The sequence below is a fragment of the Anolis carolinensis genome, chromosome 5 (genome assembly GCF_035594765.1).
Source record: "Anolis carolinensis isolate JA03-04 chromosome 5, rAnoCar3.1.pri, whole genome shotgun sequence".
In the NCBI taxonomy this organism is placed as follows: domain Eukaryota; kingdom Metazoa; phylum Chordata; class Lepidosauria; order Squamata; family Dactyloidae; genus Anolis; species Anolis carolinensis.
In genome coordinates this window covers 27073225-27096388 of record NC_085845.1, presented here as the reverse complement: position 1 = coordinate 27096388, position 23164 = coordinate 27073225, and the positions used below count along the sequence as shown (strand labels likewise).

General features: G+C 38.9%; 1 protein-coding gene across 3 annotated transcripts in view; it reads right to left on the bottom strand.

Annotated features, from left to right (window-relative positions):
• The window catches only part of tet2 (tet methylcytosine dioxygenase 2), a 77849-nt gene that overhangs the window by 9516 nt on the left and 45169 nt on the right, over nt 1–23164 (bottom strand). For all 3 annotated transcript variants that reach the window (XM_062982618.1, XM_062982617.1, XM_062982619.1), the window contains 8 exons: nt 10322–13766; nt 7646–7736; nt 7018–7111; nt 5304–5512; nt 3666–3816; nt 2801–2890; nt 1115–1252; nt 18–378 (listed from right to left, as the gene is read on the bottom strand). In XM_062982618.1, coding sequence (XP_062838688.1) covers nt 18–378; nt 1115–1252; nt 2801–2890; nt 3666–3816; nt 5304–5512; nt 7018–7111; nt 7646–7736; nt 10322–13721 — 4534 coding nt within the window. In that variant the 5' untranslated portion in view covers nt 13722–13766. The remainder of the gene's footprint in view (nt 1–17; nt 379–1114; nt 1253–2800; nt 2891–3665; nt 3817–5303; nt 5513–7017; nt 7112–7645; nt 7737–10321; nt 13767–23164) is intronic.

Genomic DNA, 23164 nt, shown 5'->3' with positions numbered 1-23164 from the left:
CTTATTATAAGTCATACCTGCTAACTGTTTTGCATGACCTGATTGCTCTGTGTTGGCCTGTTTTGAACGTGCAGTTGCTGCTTTTTCTTTGTCATGTTTGCTGGACCCATTCTCCATAGCAGCCAGTTTTTCACTTGCTGCTTTCCTGGCTTCCAGCTTTTTTTGCCGACAAGTCTTAACCGGTTCGGCCAGCATCCTTACTTTTCGCCGAAAACAACTGAGGACCTGAATGCTACCATTCCGCTTTTTTTCCTCTTGTCCTTCTGTGCTTCCAAATTCATCTATATTGGAGATTTTGTACAAAGGGAGCACATGCAGTTGTTCATCTTCTGGTGTTTGACCAATTTCACGATTGTCTTCTCTAGTTAGTGTGCATACCTGTTAAAATAATGGGTTGGAATGACCTTTTAAAATGACAGAACACAGAATGGGGATGTTTGGCTGAACATAAAGTTGCTTCCACTGTAGAAGCAGCTAATGCAAACCTATCAGAAATGGCATCCTTGTAGAAACAAAGTTAAGAAATGCATGCCTTTGTGACAAAGCTTGAATATAAATTTATACTGTTAACTTTGTACTTATGTGGTTTATTAGATTCCCGATTTACACAAAAATTAATCCTACCTTTTAATGAGTTAATTATTTTCAGAATGTTTTAAGACCACTTTCGAAAGTCCCTTTGTTTTTTAACCTTTCAGAATAATATGTCATTCTCTCGGCTAATAGATGAAAATGCTGGAGACTTAAGAAGTGCATTTTTTTAGGATTCTGATAAAGACATCAGATTAGGCGCAGCCATATTAGGTCCTGCAACCCACAAACTACTCATAGCAATACCTCTTTTCAGTCCTAACATTATATTATTTCAGTACATAACAAAGACAACAAGGTCAGGAGCATAGATTTTAAAAATGAATCCTGGAAATCTCTATTTTCTTTTAATTAAAAGTCTGGAAGGTTTTTATTACCCTTCATACAGACATTTCACTGCTTTCTCCCTCCTTCGACAACCATCGTGTGCTAATGTAATAGAAACACAGATTATGAAAAAATAATGAACGTAACTGAGGAATTTAGTTCTGCATGAGTTCAGCTTCATGCATCACTGACTTACCAATGTACTGCCATTCTGCATATTATGCAAGTCCCTGTGAGCATGAGCACAAAAATCCAGACAGGCAGTGACCCCTGAGAATGGGCGACCCTCTTTTAAGCCCAGCCGACACTCAGGTGCTCTGTGTTCATATTCAATCTGTAAATAAGATATACTTCATATTACAGTTATCAAAGTATTTGTCACAATTCTACACAATTCTTTGTATTTAAAATCTAGTTAGGTTTTACTCTGTTTTCATGTTGAGTATAGGGGCCAAGAAAATAGAACCACTGCAGGAATGAAGTTGCAGTCTTATAGAACTACATTTGTAAGGGGCAATATAACTGCTAGTGAGCTTCCAAGATTAAGTCAGAGCTTGGAAGCTTGGAAACATTTCTTTTCTTTTCTTTTCTTTTTACTATAGCTCCCAGAATTTCCCCATGAGCATAATTATAATCTCACTAGGGATTCAGGAAATTGCAATCCAAAATCTTTTCCAGATTCTAGTTATAGCAGTGATGTGGTATATATTTTTGAAAACTTCATTTACTTTCCTTTGTATAAGAACAGCATTCGTGGATCCCATCAACACTCATATTCTTATCCAAAAGGCACTGTAGATGCCTTAGGAAGGTCTTAGGAAGGTCAAAATTAGTATGGCTTAGTTCCATCTTTGCTCTCAGCATTTGTTTTATATAATAGTAGCAAACATATTTTATAAACTCTGATATAGCCAAAATAACAATACTGAAAAGGAGAAAAATATTAATACGAATTTAAAAAACCACAAGATTAGCAGAAGTACAGTTTTTCTGAAAGGAAAACCCTCAAGGGAAGACATCATCAAATAATATGGACCTAGGAAGCTCAGCAGCCAAGTAATGCTGGGATGATGTTCAAGGTTTATTTATTTTGTGTCAAAAGCATAATAAATAAATTTAAAAGTTATGAAATAAAGGAAATCACAAGCAGCTAAATAGTTTTAAATGTTCAAGGTATATCTGCACTACAGAGTGATAGCAGTCTGACACTACTTTAACTGTTGCTGCTTCATTCTAGGTAATCTAGGGGAAAATAGTGCCCAGTGTAAAATTATATGCAACATATGCATAAACTATAGTTCTCAAGGTATTCTGAAAAATGGGATAAAGAATTAAAATAAAGCCAGCGTGAGAAGGATTAGAGCTCCAGAGAGCCCTGGGAAGTCCCATCCTGAGCATACTGCCATAACATGTGGAATAATAATAATAATAATAATAATAATAATAATAATAATAATAATAACAACAACAACAACAACAACGAGCCACTGGAGACATCAGCAAAGAGGTCTCCTAATAATCATTTTAACATAATATATTAATTGTTTGGTCCACATTATCAAAAGTATTTTTGCATTCCATTATTTAGCCAGAAATAAACTCATGACAATTCTGAACTGCATTGGCAGTAGTGATTACGAATCTTAGGGGCACAATTTGATCATCTTGTTTGCCATCGGTACCATGTTGAGAGAGGAGTTCAATTGTGATAAAAGAGATGACCTTCTCAAACTAATTAGTGAAAAACATGTAAAAGTACACTAAAACTTTTAAAAATTCCTACAAAGGACTGCCCAAAAGATGTCTTATTAATATAATGAGACCTCTACGCGCATAGTGTATTTCTGTGTTACTAACTGAACTCTGCATTTTGTTTACCTACCTGGTTGTTGTAAGCATCAGGTGCCAGTTTTTTGTAAGTAGGAGCCATTAGTGTTGATAGTGTTTGAAGACTGGTTTCTAGTTTTTCTTCCTGTTTTTAGAGGGACACATTAACATGTCACTGCACTGATTTTACATAATAGCAACATTCTCAAATACAGTATCTGGAGTTCACTTTAGCATTATTCAATAGACAATTCAACAAAAAACCAAAAAATAGACATAGTTTATGGGTTTAGGAAACCAAATGCTGGGAGGAACAGCTGAAGAAGATGGGCATGTTTAGTTTGAAGAAACTACACTACTTCTACAGTGTAGATGCACCCATAGTTGATCAAGAGAGCAAATCTAAAATCAGTGGGTGAAAATTGTTATGTCAAACTGTGGTATAAAATTCTGATACATTTCTGCTTGTAGATTTAATGTATAGATTCAATGTACTTTTTTATTCGAATTCTAGTAAGATGCCTAAATACCCAAAAGGCACTAGATTCCATCTGATTTTGGAAGCTAAGGAGGGTCAGCCCTGGTTAATACTTGGATGTGAGATTGTCAGCCAATACCATGTGCTGAAGGCTGTATTTCAGAGGAAGAAACTGTTAAAACCACTTCTAAGTATATCCACTGCCTAAGAAGAACCTATGGAATTAATGGGTTCATCATAAATCAACAGGTGACTTGAAGGTACAGACTCATGCACAAACTACTGAACAGAATAACAAGTCTAGAAATGCATACAAAAACAAATCAAGAATATCAGATTTTACTGGCATCATTTTTAATGTAGTTTCATCACTGTCCTTATCCTTCAGAGAATACAAAATGTCCCACAGAATGCAGAACATGTCATTTTAATTTGTGCCTACCTCTTTTGGATCATCTCCTAATAGTTTAAACTTTCTTGGGATCTTGCTTCTAGCAAATTTACATCCATTGTAGTACATGCTCCATGAACAACCAAAAGAAAAAGATGCACCACAGCTCTCAGTGTCCAGGCCTTGGCATGCACAAGTTCGTCTAAGAAAGAAAGAAAAGAAATACATTTCTAGCAGTCCAGCAAACACAGGATGTATGGCAGTGAAATGCCCATGCCTACAAAATTACACATTAAGACATTTTCCAAAATGATCTCACTAGACTCAATAATATTAAATGTATAACATTATGTACAAACATAAGAAGTTGAGATGATTTCCTGAGCTATAATTATCAGAAAAATAAGTCAGAGTAACTCTTCCTGCCTTCAAAATGAAACACTTAGCATATACTTAATTAAGTTAGCTAGGAAAAAGGATCAACCTTTGTTGCTTTAACTGTTTAAGATAATCTGGGTTTATTTAAAAAGTAAACACGTTATTTATTGTGCTTGGGTTTCTCTTTCACTGCTATTCATTGTTTGCAGGAGAGAGCATGTGTGTTTGTGTTGAAAAGGAACAAGCCACAAGTTTAGAAAAGAACAATTTGTACACAGATCTAGACCTTTATTGGTTCTTTGGAGTATTTAATGTCATGGCAATAAAGCTCATGAATATATGGCTAGATCCAGGGTCACAATATAACTATGTAACTAAACAGGACATTTCAGTTGCAGGCTTAAAATCATACGCTGCCTGGATATAATGCATATGGCAAGGGGTATATACATATTTTCAAATACATAAAGTCTGCATGATGCCAGATGGCTCTCTAAAATACTTACACAAAGTGGTAGGAAGGAAGCAAATGTCCGAAGATATATATTTTCACAACCAGGATACTGAGATAAGCTGTATATAGACCTTGTTATCGGGATTGTACTATATACAAAGCTTGTTGCATGAACATTTTGTGCAATATGGGGCATTAAGCAAATATTGGGTTGACATGAAACCAGGCTCCTGCCACATATATTATGATATGCCTAACCCATTAAACGGGACATTTTGGGGAAATTTAAATCAAATCCCTCATCAGGCATGTGAAAAAAGGTTTAGAAGGAAGCATGCTCATCTCCTGTTCCTCCATCACTTTGATTACATGAAAAACAGTAGCTTCTGCTACACACAAAAGTAGAGAGAAGATTTTTTATTTTTGGCTCATATGGAATCTCCCTGCTTCAGGACAGTCACTTTTCACATAAGCAAAGTGAGAATGGGGGGGGGGGGGGGTTAATCCCCCCATACTTTGCTACACCTGAACTGGGCAAAGATCACTTCTTTTTCTAACAAATGATTATAGTTTCTGATTTATAGTAAATTGTGGGGTTTGAAATTCTTGTACTATTTGATGATATTGCCTTGAATTAATGGCATCAAAATGAAAATGGAATAAAAACACTCTTAAGAGTTAATTCATGGACCCGGCAGAACTTTGGGGGAAAATGTTGAAGCTCTTCTTTCTGCCTTCCTCTCAGCAGTTGGAAAATCCAACAAACACCAAGGCTAAGCTTCAATAGTGCATGCAATATCTGTCTTGTCTATTCTCCACTGTCTACTTGCAGGGAAAGACGTACATGTGTTACTTACTCTTCGTTTAGAGCACACCGGCGGTTTGTAAGTGTGCCGTACTTCCTTAAAGTCTCAGATAGATCGGAATACAGCTTGTCTGCAAGGCTCTGAGGAATTCCTTCCCACACCAAGATGAGCACAACTATCACTGCTGTTTCACAGCTGTGACCCGCACGTTCCCGCACCAAACACAGGAGTTTTTCTTCAGTGCTACCTCTACGAATCACCTGCACATCCAGTCAAAAACACCCCACCCCAAAAAGAAATGGTTGCTTTTAGTAAGATTGAAAACAAAATAGTCTCAGCTTTAAAAATAATTTACAACGACGCTCTTGTCCAATCTTCTTTTAGCACAGATTATTGTATTTGGTAGAGCAAAATTTTACATTCATTGGACCCCTAACATCTCTAGGTAATGATGTTTTCACATAGAACACTCCAAAGACCTTTGCCTGAGTCCACTGAGAGCTGCTGCCAATAAGACTAGAGGGACAATACGAAAAAAGATAGCATAATGGTCTGACTCATTATGTGGCACTATCATATTTTAAGCTATGCAGTAATAGATAAAAGCCAATAAAATAATGGGTTGGAAGTTTTATAATTTAATATGCACGACATGTGCTGTCTGCTTACAGTTGGCCTCTGAATATGTTTTTGATCATAGGTATTAAATTGTGGTAATAGTTTTTAACTGTATCCAAAAGTTACTTGAGGGCTTATGGGAAAGGGATGTTAAGAATTAAAATGGGAGTTTATGACCAAATAAATACAGAACATTTAATGTGTCTGGAAGGCTTTTGGTGATGTTCATTTTAAAAAGCACTGCAGTTTTACTTATCAATTTTTCTTGTTTAATCTATCACTACTAGGCTGCTTTTTAACTGGACATATATTTCCTGCAAAATCTTGCAAGACTGGGCTGAGATATGTTTTACACTTCAGTTATTTTAAAATCTATCTCTAGTCTTATCATGTTCCCTGTGAGAATCTATCTCAGGTCAAATTAAAAAAAACAGAATGTGTAACTTGACCTATTTCATTTTGGCCGATATTTTTTTTATCAAGTGAACAAAAAGTTTTTCCATCAAGCATGGAGAACCTCTTTCAGACCTATGGCTGAATTCAGTTTCAGAAGTTATTAGAGAGCTACATCTCCGTGTCAGAGACAGAAAAGATTACCAGCATGTTTAATTGAAAAGTAGAGAGATTTCTTCAGAAATTCCATATTTTTCTGTCAAGAATGAGGCCTTTGGTTTCACAAAAGAGAAATACATCCTGTATCCCAAGAGGAGTTACTTTACTGCTGCTGATAAGAGTTTAAATTCTACTGTCTTTTGTCTCAGTTCTCACATGACCAAAAATATGAAAGTGGCCTTTGTACGCATTGATATTCCTATAGACATGAACTGGACAACAACAGAAACAATCTCTGATACAAAACATTAGTCTATGATTTCAACATAATCATTCTTCTCTTTTCTCCTGCATGATTTTTTAAAACATCTGCCTGATGAAGCCAGTGAAACTTCAAAAACTTGCATGAAGTGTTTTGTGCATTTTGGTCATTCAACCTTTTAAAACCAGGGGAAACTTTACACAAAGGCTTGGAAATAACAAAAAAAAAGGTATCACAGGGAAGGGAATGTGGCCATCTGAAGAACTGGAATGGTTTGATTGAGACAGTAGGAGGGCAAAATTATTTTCATGGGGAAGTGCACACAATTCTTACCCATTTGGCAATTGGGCATCCTTGGGCACTTTTGCCTTCTTTGCCTGTGTAGACAATCCTTTCTATCCTTATGGCTTTGCCTTTCTGTTCATATCTTTTCAAAGGGAAAAAGGGAGAGTGAAAGAGAGGGAGAGAGATGCAAATATAAAAGTTGAAATTTGGTACAGATTTATGTGTACAAAGCTATTTAATCATTCCCATGGACTATTCTAGCCACCTTAATGTGTATTAGGAGAAAAAAGGTGAATCTTTGGATTCATTTTTGTATGCTTCACTTTTTGTTTACATGCATTTGTAAAAATGCTTCTCCCAAATCTGCATGGCATATATGCCAGGTTACTGCCGATTTTTCTTGCCACTGCCAACATTTCTACTTGGCAGGTTGGAGAATGCTTGTTCCCATTCACATTTACTGGCACCAAATTGGGAGTAGGCAGTTTACGAGAGCAATCCATCAGGCCAGCCAAATATTGTGATTCTCCATTAAACAAGACAGTGTCCTCTTGGCAATGGTGGAGGAGCCAGCCTACCAGTTATTTCTTGCATCTGTAACTGTGGTGTTCTTTAGCCTTGAACACTGGGGGGAAACTAATATGCACATTTACTAATATCTTTGGCAACTCATTACCGTTCTTCCATGATTTGTCTAATAGCAGCCACATTGGGACCAGCTCCCAGATGAGTATAGAAAGGACCTTCATCTTTCTCAATAATCTGTTCTGTTTAAAACAAGATTGAAACAGGAAAACAAAAAGATTAGTATTGTATTTCTTTTGAAGTTCTTTCAAAGTTGTACAACAAACCTTTGTCTAATTTATTCATTCATCTAAGTCCTTTTGGGCCAAATTTCTTTAAGAAATTATTCTAAGATGTACATTATACATAGAGTAAAATTAATCCATAAGACATATGGTTATGTGCAGTTAGTTGTTTGACATTTCATTGAGAGACTGGTAAGAGAGGTGTAGGCGTAGCTGTGATTTTCACTTTGGAAGGGAAAAATAAAAAAGGGAGTATTTGCGCTAAAGATAATAATGAGTAATGTTTGGGATACAAGAAGCAATTTGTACTAATTCAAACAGCATCAGTAAAGAAATTGTAGTGCATGATTATTGCAATTACTCTGGCAAAGTCAGTTAAAGGCTGCTCTGTTTGTTGTGGTAAAATCTTGTGGTATGTTATCTAAATGTTCAGCAAATTAAAAAAATTGGATGAGATCATGCTCTGCCCACCTAAGTATCACATCACTTCTTATTGTTTCTTGGTGCAGAGATACTGAAAAGTGAAAAATTATGTTATATCATCTGGTTCAACCATAAAGAAACTGAATGGACTTCGATTCATACTAATAGAATTATTCACTTTCAGAACCATTGCACTATAAAGTTAAAATCTTATGTGTCCTAGATGATTTTAAAATCACAAGAAAAATTGAACTGGTTTTACATTTTGAAGTTAAAAATACATGTTTCTTGCAACAAACTGCTCATTTAAAGCCAGAGCAATGATTTTGAAGTGTAGGAATGTATTTGTTGTAGTTGTGCATTTATAGAAACCATTTTCACAATGTGAAGAAGAAGAAGAAGAAGAGGAAGAAGAAGAAGAAGAAGAAGAAGAAGAAGAAGAAGAAGAAGAGTCATGTGTCAACTGTGGGTCATCTCCAGTTCCATCTAAAGTGGGGCATAGAGAGATACATTTAAAGGACCAAAGTAACACGGCATGTGTGATAAGATACTGAGTTTACTCTATTTCTCTTACTCTTATTTCTCTTATTGCATCCCCATAATAATTTTTTTTCTACAGTCCTGAAAGAGAGCTTTGATGGGAGAAAACAGCTAAAGGGGTGTGGGGTGGGGTGTGGGATAGGACACAAGCACTCTAAACCTACATTCTCTTTTTTAAACTCCACACACACACACACGTTTACATTCTATTGGGGATAAAGCTTTGTATGGAGACATATTTTCTGCTTTCACTCGCAAGTAGTTGTGTCCTAATTTACCCTCTCAGAACTGGATGCAATGTCCTTGCTCGACCTTCAGAAGATTTTTTTGTCTAGTTCAAGATGGGAAAATTACACAGTGCAAGCTCCAGACCATCACTCAGGTGTTCTCCATATTTTTTTTTAACTCAAGGTGTGCTATGTGTCCTCTAGAGGGCATGGCAGGGCAACTTCATCATATGTTTGCCCCCAGGCTCTTTTGAAGCCATGGCTTTTTTCCCCTTACAATGAAGAACCCAACTTCTAGTTATTTCCTCTTTTGGAAACAGGCATCATCTACTAGGCTAAAAACAATCTGTATCCATCCTAGCACACCCATTAGAAGGCTTGGACCAGAAATTCTCAAATTCTGGCCCTCCAGCTGTTTGGGCCTCCAACTCACAGAATTCTTGACCACTGAACAAGTTAGCCAGGGCTTCTGGAAGTTGGAAGCCCAAACAGCTGGAGGGCCAGTATTTGAGAGTATCTGGCTTGGAGCAATGGTGGATTGTCTCCTCAAGGTCTGCTGAATGGCATGTGCAACCATCAGAATTTGGGTAGTTGTCCATTTTTGGTTTAGGTATCCACCTTGCATTTCTGGGCCTGCTCAGGCTGGAGGGGGAATGGCATCTATAAAAAGCTCAAGTGAAGATAGACCTTACTTTCTCTGAACTGGATGCCTGCACTGTGCCTGGATGTAACAAGTAAGATACCTGCTATATTTACAGCATTTGTTTACCCATGGGATATTCCTCTTGGAAATCTACTCCAGTCGTTCCCAAACTTATTTGGCCTATCGCCCCTTTTCCAGAAAAAATATTACTCCGTGCCCCCTGGAAATTAATGTTTTAAAAGTTTAATAGCAATTAAACAGAAAGATATATGTATAAATGCATATGGCAAATGCACCTGTGGCCATCACCACCCCCCTGGACCACTGCAGCGCCCACCAGGGGGCAGTAGTGCCCACTTTGGGAATCACTGATCTACTCCCAAGCAAAACAGGAAAGCAGATCACATAGAAAGATGCCATGCAGCTCTGTTTGCTCACAACTTGCTTCATGAAGGAAAAGGACAGAAAGCAATGGAATTGTATGAATCAGATTTTTAGCAGGTTAAATGTCTAAATAAATTGTTCAAATATAATTTCTAAAAAATGCAACCTCTTTTATATTATTTTTAAAAGCTAGAATGTTTAATGTAAGACAGGACAGAGAAGAGGAAGTCACAGTTTCCTTAGTAAGTCGGGTAGCCTTAGTAAGTCATAATAAAATGGAGAATGCATTTATCACCTTCATTTTAAAAATATAATATTAAACTCACCAACACAGCTGCATGAGGGGAAATCGTACTGGGTTTTGACAGGTGTATCCAGCAAGTTTTTGACAGGAGTATCAAATAACTTGGAAGGTGACTCTAAAAAATGATTGAAGGCTGTTCCAGCAGTTCTTTTGGTTGGCGTTTTTTCATTAGAATGAACAGCTTGTTGATCTAAGGATGAAGCATGAAATTCTGCAGCATTGTAATTTCTTGACAGAATAGTGATGGGTCCTGCAGATTCAACTTTTATATGTTTTGGTGATTTGATAGTAAGGGACTTGTGATCAAAGGGTGTTTTGACCTGAATCTGTCTCAGCTGCTGCTCCATGGTTTCAATAATACTCCTTTGTTGCATGTTCTCACAACTAAAGTTCTGAACTTCTTGTTTGATCGTTTTCTTCCATGTCTTGTTTTCCAACTGCCCAGCCAACTGAGGAAGGCATGCATTCAACTTGGAACCAGCTTCAGGTTTGATAGGTTTGTTGTGACCCATAATGTGACATGTGTCAGATTTGTTTTGGTTAAGTTGCTGCTCTTGCTTGTTTAAAATATGCCACCGGAGAGCAGCATGTTTTTGAAAATCTCTATGGGGTTGAGATGTAATCTGGCATTCCCTTTGATCTATTGCATTAGATACTGTTTGCTGACTATATGGCAAGTAACTCGGTTGAATCTGGGTAGCTTGCTGGCTACACATGTTGGAGGTAAAATTTGGATATTCCTGTGTTTGCTGGAAGGGCCGTTGTGGAGCTGATCCTAGCGGAGACTGTGGCTTCTGATCCTGAAAACACTGGGATGTATCTTGTTTTGGGGTCATACTATTTGAATAATATTGCATATGCTGTAAGTCATGTGTCATGTTTTCTGCAAACAGCTCAGTGTTCATAAGCTTTTCCCTTTTCTCAGGGATTAAGTGCATGTTGTTTGGGTAGGAATGCTTTTCGATAGTATTTACTTTGAAAGCATGATTGTTGATACCTGATCCATGGTCCAGTCTGGTCTGGGGGTTCTGCATTGGGAACTCACTTGATTTGAAGTTATTGTTCGCTGTTTCAAATTCCTCTAATTTAAATTGACTAAATGAAGTTCCTTCCAGTTGTTGCTCTTGACTGCTATGTGAATGGGAAAATGTCTGGGGAAGGTCTCTGTTTTTCATTTGCAATGCTTGCTGCTGGGAGCTCATGGTTATTTGTGGATTCTGTGGCAGTTGTACTGGCTGAGTCTGGAGCATCTGTTGCAAAATATGTGAACGTAAAAATTGCTCATTCTCCTGTGGTGGAGGATTTAAGTGCTGTGGTTTTAACTGTGCTTCCAAAGACTCTTCATTGTGATGTTCTGCTCGTGCCTCAAAGTGAAAGTGCTTTGCATTTTGCTGCTGTTCATGGGATTTCAACATAGTATTCATCTTTGTAGGCTGTGGGGGTGAATGTTTTTGAAAATGCATTTGCTGGTTGGCTGTAAGGTGAGGAGGCAACTGGGTCACCTCATTCTTGTATAGTGCTGGTATTTGCTCACATTGTGTGATATTCTGGTAGCATGCTTGTTCTGTATGGCCTTTCGACCTATCAGGATTTTCAGAATACTGCTCTGGATGTGTCTGCTCTGATGAATTTGACTGGAACTGAAGCATTGTCCTCAAAAGCACCTCATTTGATTTTTGGGGAGACTCATTGGGATGAAAGTGAGGAGAAGTCATTCCTGTCCACGAAGACTGCAGGTGAGACCTTAACTGTTGAAACTGATTTTTTACTGTATCTTTTTCATTATCAGCAAGATTTTCCTGATTCATTTGGCCATAGAGATGCTGAAAATGTTGCAGATCCTTATGGCTTCCTAATAATTGTGTGTCTTGAATGTGAGGCTCCAGTTTGATCTGCAGTTCATTGGGATATTGTTGGCTGATTCCTGGTGTCATTTCATTGGGGTATTGTTCTCTGACTCCTGATGTCACTGAGAGCACTGGATCAGTTTCATTGCCAGATGAAGCCTGAGCACCTTGTTGAAGACCCTGTTGCAAACTTAGTGTTTGCTGGCAAAAGTCAGGAATCTGTGTTGCAATTTCCCCTTGTAGCTGTTGCTCTCCATCTTTCTCTTCTTTAAAATGGTTCATTTGACTTTGAGTCTCAGAAGTGTTATTATGGCCTTCTGAACCCTCAGTAGACAGAATACTGTTTATTTCTGGAGTTGGAGAGGAAGATGCAACTGAAGGTGAACTAAAAGAATCCTTCTTGAACATGGAATTTTGTTGAAATAAAGCACCATTTTCACCAGAAGGCTCTGACAATATTTTCAAGCTATTGTTTTGAGCTTCCGAGTTGCTATTAGGATTTAGTGAGAAATTTTGATTGGTTCGTGAGTAATCCAAATTGGGAACCTGCCCCGTATCTCCTGGGACAAAGTTCTCTGCAGGTGACTGGCGTGCATTTTCTGACTTTTCCTTCTGTAACTGAAGTTCTGGATTCTGAAAAGTGTAGCAAGCTGGCAATATAGGTGGTTTACTGGAGTTTTCAGTACTGTGGATCTTAGTAGCCACAGAAGATAGCACCTGAGGCAGCTCAGAATTTGAGGTTTGTGGGGAGCTGATCTGCCCTGAGGTATCGGATGAATGTGGTGTGCCACAAGCCAACTCATTAGTAGCCTGAGTACTTATGGCATTTGTAAGAGATGTGGATTTTTGCATTGCAATGGAAACATGGTCTGGATTATACTGAGAAAGTGTTTTCTCAAGGAGTTCGCCATGCATGTTTTCCATAGAAGAGGCAGTAACGATAGCACCATTAGGTATTGGCACTGCCTTGTTCTTGTGTAGCAAGACAATGTCTCTCTTGTGGCAATTAATGTCTTTATTCTCCAGTTCATTCTGAATTTGAGGAGCATGAGGAGATTTTAAAGCACCACAGTTGTATCTTGAAGACTGTATAAGAACTGAAGCTGCACTTTGTTCCACCCTAAAACCTGCCAAGTCCTTATTATTACATGCATTAGAAATATCTGGTTGATCTGGTTGATCACCATCATCTAAGAAGGCCTCTTTCCCTCCTTTTGCTTCTTCATCTTGTTTAAGTTTCTTGTTCTGGTAAAGCCCATACAGGGATGGATCACTGAAAGTGCGTTTTATCCCACCATTTTGCATATATTTATGACAACTTCTCCTTTCCTGCATGAGATCAGGGCTTACTCGATTATTTGCTTTTCCTTTCACAGCATACTTCATTCCATAGCTATCCTTGAAATGCAGCCATGAATCATTGCCATTTACTTCAACGTGGGCCTTCTCGGCTGATGGGCTTCCATTCTGCAGCTTCACTGACAAAGGCTCTGTCTGGCAAACATGAGAAGGATGTGGAATTAGAAATGGGCTCAAACTATTGCCTTCAACATGGTTGGTTATGTCCTGTTCCATCTGGCCTACTCTGGGGCCATCCACAAGGTTGCCCTCTTACTGTATCTGAAAGAGAAAATGGGAGAAAGTCACACTTAAGTGATACAAACCATAAAGCTGAACATACCCACATATTACTTAAGTATTTATGTCCCCAAGTTATAGTGTACTTCCTCTAGCTCAGTGTTTCTCAACCTGTGGGTCCCCAGAAATCAACTCCCAGAAATCCAGCCAGTTTACCAGCTGTTAGGATTTCTGGGAGTTAAAGGGCAAAACATCTGGGGACCCACAGGTTGAGAACCACTGCTCTAGCTGAATTGAAACCCCTAAATTCACATTACAATAATTCATACATATTCTATTTCCACTACATAGCTGGCAAGTTAGATGTCCACTGTGTGGAATACATATGGCAAAAATGCTCTGGAGTGCTAGTAAAGAATTTACACACTACAATGATTAGTAAAACACATAATTCAAGTTTGTTAAATGTGTGATTCACTATAAGATTGGGATAGTATCTTTAACACATATTCCATCTCTCTTGAGACATGTGAAATAGTCCTAAAATCACAGTGAGCATATGTATAGCACCTGATAGAGATTTAAGGAGAAAAAACTGAAAAAATAATACCCAATTTTAGAACTGTCAACTGATTTTTGAAAGCATTGCTTTGTACGGAGTCAGAGTGGATAGTGGAAAAACAGAGACATCAGAGCTGGAGTCGATGCTTTGGCATACCGATTCCACGATCTAAATTGCCACACCATCATAGCTTACTGTAAAATAGTTTCTAGCCCTTCTGGGAAGATCATTTTGAGCATTCTGCACCATGAAAACACAACAGAACCTGCAAAAGGTCCATGAACTCAATCAGACCTGTAATGTTTCAGGGCAGGCTATATCTGTAATTTAAAAACTGTTCCTTGCTTAAAACTGGAAGAAAATATGAATATGTTAATGCTCACATGGTGCAGACTGTAGCAGATATATTACTTAGCATCCCCTAATTTCTCTGTGATGTTGAATAGCAGATGGTGTGAATAGCTTACTCCTCATTGTACTGGTTTATTGCCTTATAATGTAAAGGGTAATAAGAGATTAAATATATGCACATTTTTGCTTCTATCCAAAATGATTGCACATAAAAATGCTGAGGCACCCTTGAAAGTCTTTAGTTTAAATCTTTGTATTCAACAGGTAAGCAACCAAAATATAAGGGTAGGGGAAAATAATCATTCTAAGTACTGAGTTATATAATCCAATGCTTAAAATACAGCTATAACATTGCTGGAGTAACTTTGATAAAAATAAGGAAATCTGTTTTGGTCTCATTCATAGCTGACAGCAAAAGCAGACTGCAACAACGGCATTAGAGCTGAGAAACAAGATTTTGGAAGTTACAAGCTCCCAGATTCCTATGCTAGACAGGGGAATCTGGAAAGTGTAGCACTGCTGCTACAACCACCACAAGAAACACAAAACTGACATTTCTTGGCACAGCACAGTAAGTTTAAGTCAGGTCAAGGCAAGTAAGGCGCAATCACGTCTGCTAAAATAAGGTTAGGTCAGGGCTGGTTTAGACAAAGCAGAAGTTGTCAGAACCTTGGACAGAGCACTGTGTGAAAGCTGACTAGAAGTCACACCATCTGAGGCCTTATAAAGGCTGACCAGGTACCACACAAGTCCTGCTGTGAGTCCCAACTCTGAGAAACTTTTTTGCTCTAATGAATTACTTGTTCTGTAGCTGATGGTTCCTACATCATGGTAGATATTCCAAAATCTTAAGAGTCTGACATACAACCTTCACTGATCTATAAGGTCTCATTGGGGAGGATGGTGAGTCTATGAGTGCATCTACACTCTAGAATTAATGCAGCTTGACACTACTTTACCATGACTCAGGGCCATGAAATCCTGGGATTTGTAGTTTGGCCAGGCACCAGCACTCTTTGATAGAGAAAGCAAAAGAGATAGCAAAACTACAACTCCGATGATTTAATAGCATTGAGCGAGGGCAATTAAAGTGATGCCAAGCTACATTAATTTTACAGTGTAGATGCAGTCAAAGCTAAGGACCACGTTAGCCATTATGCCACTTGAATCACTTTATCTTATTTCAAATAATGAAAAGTATACTCAAGCAATATTTTTCAATAATGATTAGTGTTCTGAAGAGAGAGTTGTTCTTTGCCAACAGTAAAATCTGCTTTTCTAGGAAACATCAAAATAAAGAGAAAGGAATGAAAATTGGCTAGAATCTTCATGTGATCAGGAGTCATTCCTCTCACTTGTCTGAGTTAGCTATGCAGAACATGACTGCTTACCACCTAAGATAAATTTATGAGAAAGCAGTAACTAGAACTCAAAATAAATAATAGCATTAGAGGAGGGTGAGGAAAGGTAAAAAAGGACAGCTAAGAGTCCAGCTCTAATACTGAATTCAACTTCAAGGGGAGTTTATTCCATTTGGAAAACTGAAACCAATGAGGTATTTAGTTTAGCGATAATAATATGTATAATGCCCTGTGTGCTGTTCTATAGGATTATGAAAAACCTCATATTATGACATCACTTTCTTTTCTTTTCTTTTTTGCATTAATAACATTTCTTGTCCCTGACCCTCCAAAACCAGCTCCTTCTACAATTACATGAGCTGGGTATTCCGCTTCACATTTTCTGCCTGCAAGCCATGATTTATTAGAAATTCAAGTCACATCGGTAGCATCTGTGAAACAATTATTGCATCTAGGACCAACTCTGCAGTCTAATCCATCATAATTATGACTGGCCTCCTTGAAGATGTCATGATGCATGACTTAGAACAGCACATTAGCGCGCAAATGGATGAGGATCTTATTCTTCCAATGCGCATTTTAAATAATCCCACCCTTGCCAATTGACACTTTGCGACACATAGAAATGTTGATACATTACTTTTCTCATATGAGGCACAAACTATAAATACCAAGTCAGACATATGTTATCGCCGCGGCTCTTTCAAAAATAAATAAATCCCTGAATGTTTCTTTTTGGTTCTTCCACTCCTCTTTTCACAAGCTTCCTTTTCAGAACTTCAGAAGAGATGGGAATTTAGCAAACATGGGCTTACTTTGTTGGGTCCAGCAAATTTCAAATGGTAGTTTCCACCATTGAACCATTCTGCAGAGAGATCCATTCTCCTTGAAGTACTTTGCAGTACTCAATCATTAAGTGCCACAATATGGGCAAGACTTGTTGCTTGAGCATTTCTTGGCACATCTTTCTCATACAAGTGGCCAGGAAATGAGCACCTGAGAAAATTCACTACCAATGCCTTTGTCGGATGAGGTAACCGCTCTGGCTAAAAGCCAGACATTACATCAACTAAACATATTTAATGCATCTACTTGTTTTTCATCTTAAAAAATACCAGTCACAGGGGGATCGGTACAGGATTGGGCACAAAGGTAGTGCTGCTTTTGCTTTTTAAAACCCTTTTCTGCCACGTGGTGGCTCAGATGAAATTACTGTGCTTTTCCTGCATGGAAGGGGGTTGGAATAGATGGCCCATGTGGTCTCTTCCAACTCTATTATTCTATGATTCTATACCAGTAGTTCTCAACCTGGGGTTCCCATATGTTTTTGGCCTTCAACTCCCAGATATCCTAACAGCTGGTAAACTGGCTGGGATTTCTGGTAGTTGTAGGCCAAAAACATCTGGGGACACCAGGCTGAGAACCACTGTTCTATACGCTTTCTTTGGCAAATACACTGTTATTTGGCAGTTCAAAACTATTTGTCCTGATCTAGAAGACAAGTTGGTACTGATACCAGAAACAGTATTCTTTGATTTTTGTTGAAACTGTAGTAACACAGAGAACAGGTAATCTTCTTCCTTGTATATTGTAACCCTAATCTAGCTCACCGCCTCCTCCAATGTTAAATGCACCTGCACACTTAACTCAATGTTGCAGTTATCACCTAATAGTTGAACTGAGGTACAGCAGCCTAGGTTCATTTTCCTAGATATTTTCCCTATGTCAAATCCGATGATTCCACAAAAACAGCCCTGATGATGTCATACAATCAACAAGTTAAAACAATGTATTTTACGAGTTGACATGGAATTTCAGCATGAATAGACTTGCAGTATATTCTCAATTTGCTTCTAATATGATAAAAAGAGTTGACATATCTCTCATGTAAAGAAAATGAGGGAGAAGCAAAGATGGCTGAGCTACAGGTTCAAGAATTACTCTTCAAGACTTTGGCAGCCACTTTGTTTTCCTGGAAGATGCAGGTCTTTCTCCAAGGACCTGCTGCCCAAATGGGACAGGCCATAGGGTGAAATCAACAACATGGACCAGAAGTTCCTTATGACTTCTACAACAATAAAAATAGGATGTGCCTTTAAGAATCACACATTGTTTTAGGGTAATAGGGTAGATGGTGCTGCCCTTGAACAACCTTTAAATACAAAAAAATGCAAATGGTGAAGCCTGCTTATCTGGTATCTCTTATGTCATTTTTCAGGAGTTTAGTGCAGTTGTCTGTGAAAGAATAAAAAGGAAGGATGATAACAAATTGTTATCCATCATCCACTCTTCTACTATGAAGGAAATGCTCACATTTTGGAAGCATTCAAAATTCTCTGTGAAAACAACTTGGTTATATATGGGAACACAATTTTCTAAAGCAGATTTACCAGGCACAGGAAATATGGATTTCATCCATATTTGAAGGACAAATGACAGGCCTCCACCAAAAATACTTATCATTCCCTTATCTTACTGTTCCATATCTACTTTTAGAATCATATGGGGGCTACTATCCATAAAAATACAAGCTATAGTAAATGTGTAGACCTTTAAGATGTCACAAGAAAATGTTATTCCAACTCAAGCTATTTTTTAATCCTATAGGTAACCACATATTAAGTGAAATCCAGTGTCATATGAAGTGACATATTAAGTGAAATCCAGTGTCAAATGTCTGCACACTACTGCCTTCATGCCCCGTTCATATATTTCCTGGAAGCATCTGGCTGTTAATGTGGGAAAACAAATTGGTATTTTTATGTTAATGTTGCCTCTTGTGCACACGGTTCTTGTTATTTGACGTTTTATGTTTCTTATTGTATTTGACTGGGCTCTTGCCCCATGTGAGCCGCCTCGGGTCCATTCAGGGAGATGGAGGCAGGGTATAAGAATAAAGATTATTATTTATTATAGATGCACATTTGCTAGACCTATGGAGGGCTGCTCCTATGATCAGAAAGACCTTGCTAACATCAGCAGATCCTGATTTAAAATCTTAGATTGTTTTAGCTCTGTGAAAACAGTGGACATAATGAAGGTTGCCTATCTTCATGGAGATTGATGGGGTCACAGATCTTGTCCCAGGACTTAGCTTCTCCCTTCAGCTCCTTTGCAGACAGCTTGTAACGGAGAACTGTTAGTGACAAATAAAACCACCGAGGCATGGCCTTAAAGCAGAGGTGAAAGGCATGCTTGACCAGGACACTGAAATTCATTGAGAAGTGGGGGTGAGTAAATCTTCATAAATAAATAGTGACAATGAGAAATTGCCAACATCAAAACCCGACAGCTACCCAAGAAAAGATAAATATTTTGCATCAGTTCTAAGCAGCTATGTAAGACCACAATTCAAAGTGCCTTGATATCCAGTCAAAATGAAAGAATTAGAAACCAACTGCACTCTTTGCTGCATTTGCATTGGCTTCTATCCTTCTCTTTCTAGACTAAATGCACTAAACATTTTAACCTCACTTCCCAAGATATTCACATACTTTAAGCAAAGATGCCCTAAGGCCCTTCCAGACAGGACCTATATCCCAGGATCCCAGGTTTTCTGCTTTAAACTGAATTATACGAGTCCCCACTGGCAGATAATCCTGGGATCAGATCCTGGGATATAGGGCCTGGCTGGAAGTGCGCGTAGAGAGCTTATTTTAATATTTGTCAACCTTTTGGGAGATGGTGGTAGGACAGAAATAAAACTATGATGAATGAACCTTTAGTTTCTGTAGGTACTCTAGTAGCAAATCCATCATAATCTTCATATCTTAAATGTTTACTATAATATCTGGTTCTTCGTTATTTGCATTTTTTACATTTGCAATCTTGGCACTGAGGAATTCATTTCCCCCCTACATTTTCCATTTGAATATTCCTCATTGGTCTTCTTTCCTTTGCACCACTATTCAGAACTATGATACATCAGACAACATAAGAATTAACAAAGATATTAGGAGCAGACCCCAAAGGGAGATCTCAAATGTTAAGGGCAGGTATTCAATTTTGCATCCCATCTTTAATCTAATGAGCTTATGGTGCCAAACATATTTCCCTTCTTCCCACTTTATTCTTACACAAATCCTTTTAGGCTAAGACAGAGTGAGTTGAAGGTCAGATAGCAAGTTTAATGGTTCTGACCAGACATGAATATGGATTGTTCAAATCTTAGCTCAACACTGTAATCAATACATCACACTAGTTCACATATGAAAATACATGGAGTTATATGCCAGTTATTTGCTAAGCTGACAAATAACCTTTTATTTTCTTGTTGGAACAAACCATTTTTATTTATTTATCTGGAGTTTCTTGTAGATGTTTTTCTTGAAGTATTTGCACAACTTTTTCCAAGGTTCTATGTTGGGAACAATTGAGTCACATCCTAAGATATTAAGGCAGGAATGAAGGGGTAGGAGGAAATGGCCATATAAGGAGGTACGAGCAGGCCAGGTACACAGCCGATGGGTTATCACATGATTTCCCCGAAATCATGTGTTTTGAGAGAAACGAAAGTAATGACGAAATGTAATACTGCACCACAAATATGCACCAATGGTTTGATATGTGGGCGGTCGTAAACCGAACTCATTGAATTGTATAAATAGACACTTGACCCTGTCGGCAGGGTTCTCCCTTTTCAGCACCTAGTTGTGCGTGGGATGAACCTCTGCAGCTGCATGAACTTTAGTAAACTGCTTTCTATGGAAAAAAACTCCAGTTGTCTGTCTCCTACTTCCACTGCGTCCGCACAGACACACGAGAAGCCGAGAAGAGGGGAAGTCTGACTTCCGCTACATTTTCTGGTGACCCCGACATGATCCCACAATAAGACGGGCCAGGAGGTCGGAGACGGATCCCGTTGGCGGGACGGTCCCAACTCGGCGGTGGGGGCCGGAGGCAACTACCGTGAGACGAGAAGGGGCCCCTGAATATTGCAAGACCGGCTGCGGTACTTGCCTCTGATGCCAACGCCAGCCGACGGTGGGAGCCGCAACGCCAGTGAGGTTCCAAAGAAACCAGACAGGAGGAAAAGGATCCAGGGAAAAGTCCAGGGGCGAAGGTTGGTCTGACGTCTACAGAAATCTGGCAAGTATAGTGGTCAAGTGAGACACTAGGGAACACGGGTGCCGGGAGGGACACACAAAGGTTCCCAGGGAGGTAGAAAGGGGTTCTGTCTTGTGATTCCTGACGCATACCGTTGAGTGTCCGGGTGCCCAGGCCAAGGCAGTCCCCTCTATTAGGAAGGATGGGAGGCAGTGGGTTCAAATCCACCACCCCATTACAGTGTATGTTAGACAATTTCGGCTCAGTTGCAAGTAGAGCCGTAGAAGGAATTCCCCAGAGAACAAGACTTGTGAGGGTGCCCCAAGACCAAGTCGTGCAGGACTCATGAGGATGAAATCCATCCAAGACTGGGTCGCACCAGGGCTCATGAGGATGAAAATCCAAGACTGAGTGCCACCAGGGCTCATGAGGATGAAAATCCAAGACTGAGTGCCACCAGGGCTCATGAGGATGAAATCCATCCAAGACTGGGTCGCACCAGGGCTCATGAGGATGAAAATCCAAGACTGAGTGCCACCAGGGCTCATGAGGATGAAAATCCAAGACTGAGTGCCACCAGGGCTCATGAGGATGAAAATCCAAGACTGAGTGCCACCAGGGCTCATGAGGATGAAATCCATCCAAGACTGGGTCGCACCAGGGCTCATGAGGATGAAAATCCAAGACTGAGTGCCACCAGGGCTCATGAGGATGAAAATCCAAGACTGAGTGCCACCAGGGCTCATGAGGATGAAATCCATCCAAGACTGGATCGCACCAGGGCTCATGAGGATGAAAATCCAAGACTGAGTGCCACCAGGGCTCATGAGGATGAAAATCCAAGACTGAGTGCCACCAGGGCTCATGAGGATGAAATCCATCCAAGACTGGGTCGCACCAGGGCCCATGAGGATGAAAATCCAAGACTGAGTGCCACCAGGGCTCATGAGGACGAAAATCCAAGACTGAGTGCCACCAGGGCTCATGAGGATGAAAATCCAAGACTGAGTGCCACCAGGGCTCATGAGGATGAAATCCATCCAAGACTGAGTCGCAACTCCCGGGGAAAGGAAAAGAAAAAAAAATGAAAAAAGGGGAAGGTGACATACCCTTTTGAAAACAAAAAGGAAAAAAATGAGTCTATAGATTTATACAAAAAATGTTGAGCACAAATATCTAGAAATGTTTTATTACGGTTGAAAAAAATCTGATTCGAAGAGGGTCTGTCTGTGTTGTTAGTTTACTTTTGCTGACAAGCTGCAGGGAGGCCAGAGAAAGGGAGGGAGGCTGTTGGGGTTGTGTTGAGGTTCAGAAACTGTCTTTCAAAAAAGAGCCTTTGATGAGGACCTTGTGTGTGCAAGAAAACTGGAATTATTTTGAGTTACTTGGCATAAATGGAAACTAAGCATATAATTTCTATGAGAAATGTTTAAAGGGTTAAATTGTGTTTCAAAAGAGTTTTCCTTGTTACTTCTGAGAAACAAAGGCTGTTTTCTTAAAAAGTTTTCTTTTGCATCTGGGCCTCATGCCAAAAAAGATAGTGGGAAAATCTTGGCAGACAGTCCAAGGTAAAAACGATAAGTTATGAACTTGTTAACTGTGTCTTAAAAAAAAACAACCTGATCCAAGTTTGTTAGAATGTTTCTTCCCTGTCATTTTTGTTAAACTCAGGCGAAATGCCCAGAGAAAGATAATGGAATTCCAGTGGACAGCCAAGGTCAACGAAAGCCGCTGTGAACTAGTGGAGTTTTAAAAATGTAATGTGAATTTAATATGGAAAAAAAGAAAGAAAAATGATGATAAATGAGTGATGATGTAAATGTGTGTGTGTATATATATATATATATATATATATATATATATATATATATATAGGGGTTCTGTCTTTCACCTGGATCTTAAATCTTTGCTTTGGACTTGTTTTGGGACAACTGGGTGAGAATGTTTCATGAGCTGAGAGAGAATGTGTGACTTTATCTAAACAACTAACCACTAATCAGAATTCCTGTTGACCTTGTGTGAATGAGATGTATGTGTTGAATTCAAAATGCATAAAGAGTTATAAACAATGTTAGTAGATTTTAAAATGTATGTTGGACATGTGAATTTAATGAAAAAAG